This window comes from Trypanosoma equiperdum, assembly GCF_001457755.1.
Source record: "Trypanosoma equiperdum strain OVI genome assembly, contig: ctg_561, whole genome shotgun sequence".
Taxonomy (NCBI): Eukaryota; Euglenozoa; class Kinetoplastea; order Trypanosomatida; family Trypanosomatidae; genus Trypanosoma; species Trypanosoma equiperdum.
Window position 1 is genome coordinate 61146 of NW_027124489.1, and position 602 is coordinate 61747.

General features: G+C 44.2%; 1 protein-coding gene across 1 annotated transcript; it reads left to right on the forward strand.

Annotated features, from left to right (window-relative positions):
- Nucleotides 1–244: 244 nt before the first annotated feature.
- On the forward strand, nucleotides 245–562 carry TEOVI_000251600 (uncharacterized protein; the record flags this gene model as incomplete). The annotated part of the gene is made up of 1 exon (XM_067225584.1): nucleotides 245–562. The coding sequence occupies one exon, from the start codon at nucleotides 245–247 to the stop codon at nucleotides 560–562; it is 318 nt and encodes a 105-aa protein (XP_067081685.1).
- Between the last annotated feature and the right edge of the window lie 40 nt (nucleotides 563–602).

Consider the following 602-nt stretch of genomic DNA (forward strand, 5'->3'; position numbering starts at 1 on the left):
TGCGTGTTCGGTTTTCTTTTCCCTCCTTTGGGTAAAGTATTAGCACGCTAAAGAAAAGATCAACGGCAGAGTCCCCCTTTTTTTTGTTTTTGTTTTTGAATTGCTTTTAGCGGCGCGGAACTCACAAAAGTTCGCACAACCTAAACGCATACACAGCACATCAAAGTGGAAGAAAAAAAAGAAGGAAGACTTCAAAATAACAATAACAATTTAAAAGAAATAACAAGTAATACCAACTACAGCAATGGTAAAGTTGACTCATGAAGATACGCAGCGCATCAAAACTGCTTTTCTCTCTTATTCACAGGGTCAACCGAAGGTGACGGAGCAGATGATGGACCAACTTATTTGTGGTGCCATTCCGGGAATTTCATGGGAAGAACTTCAGGCAAAGAAGGGCCCCAAGGCAGCGCAGGGATATGACCGCAGCGCGTTCTTTTCATTGGTTACTTCTGACGACCGGTACGTGCAGTTTATTGTCGCCAACTTCCCCCCAGCACCTGAAGAGGAAAAGGCGCCGCAGGTCGATGCATTGGAATTGAAAACTGCAAAGGGTTTCTAAGTTGTGCAGTTGTGCCGGTGCCGGGAAGCAAAAAAAAAAA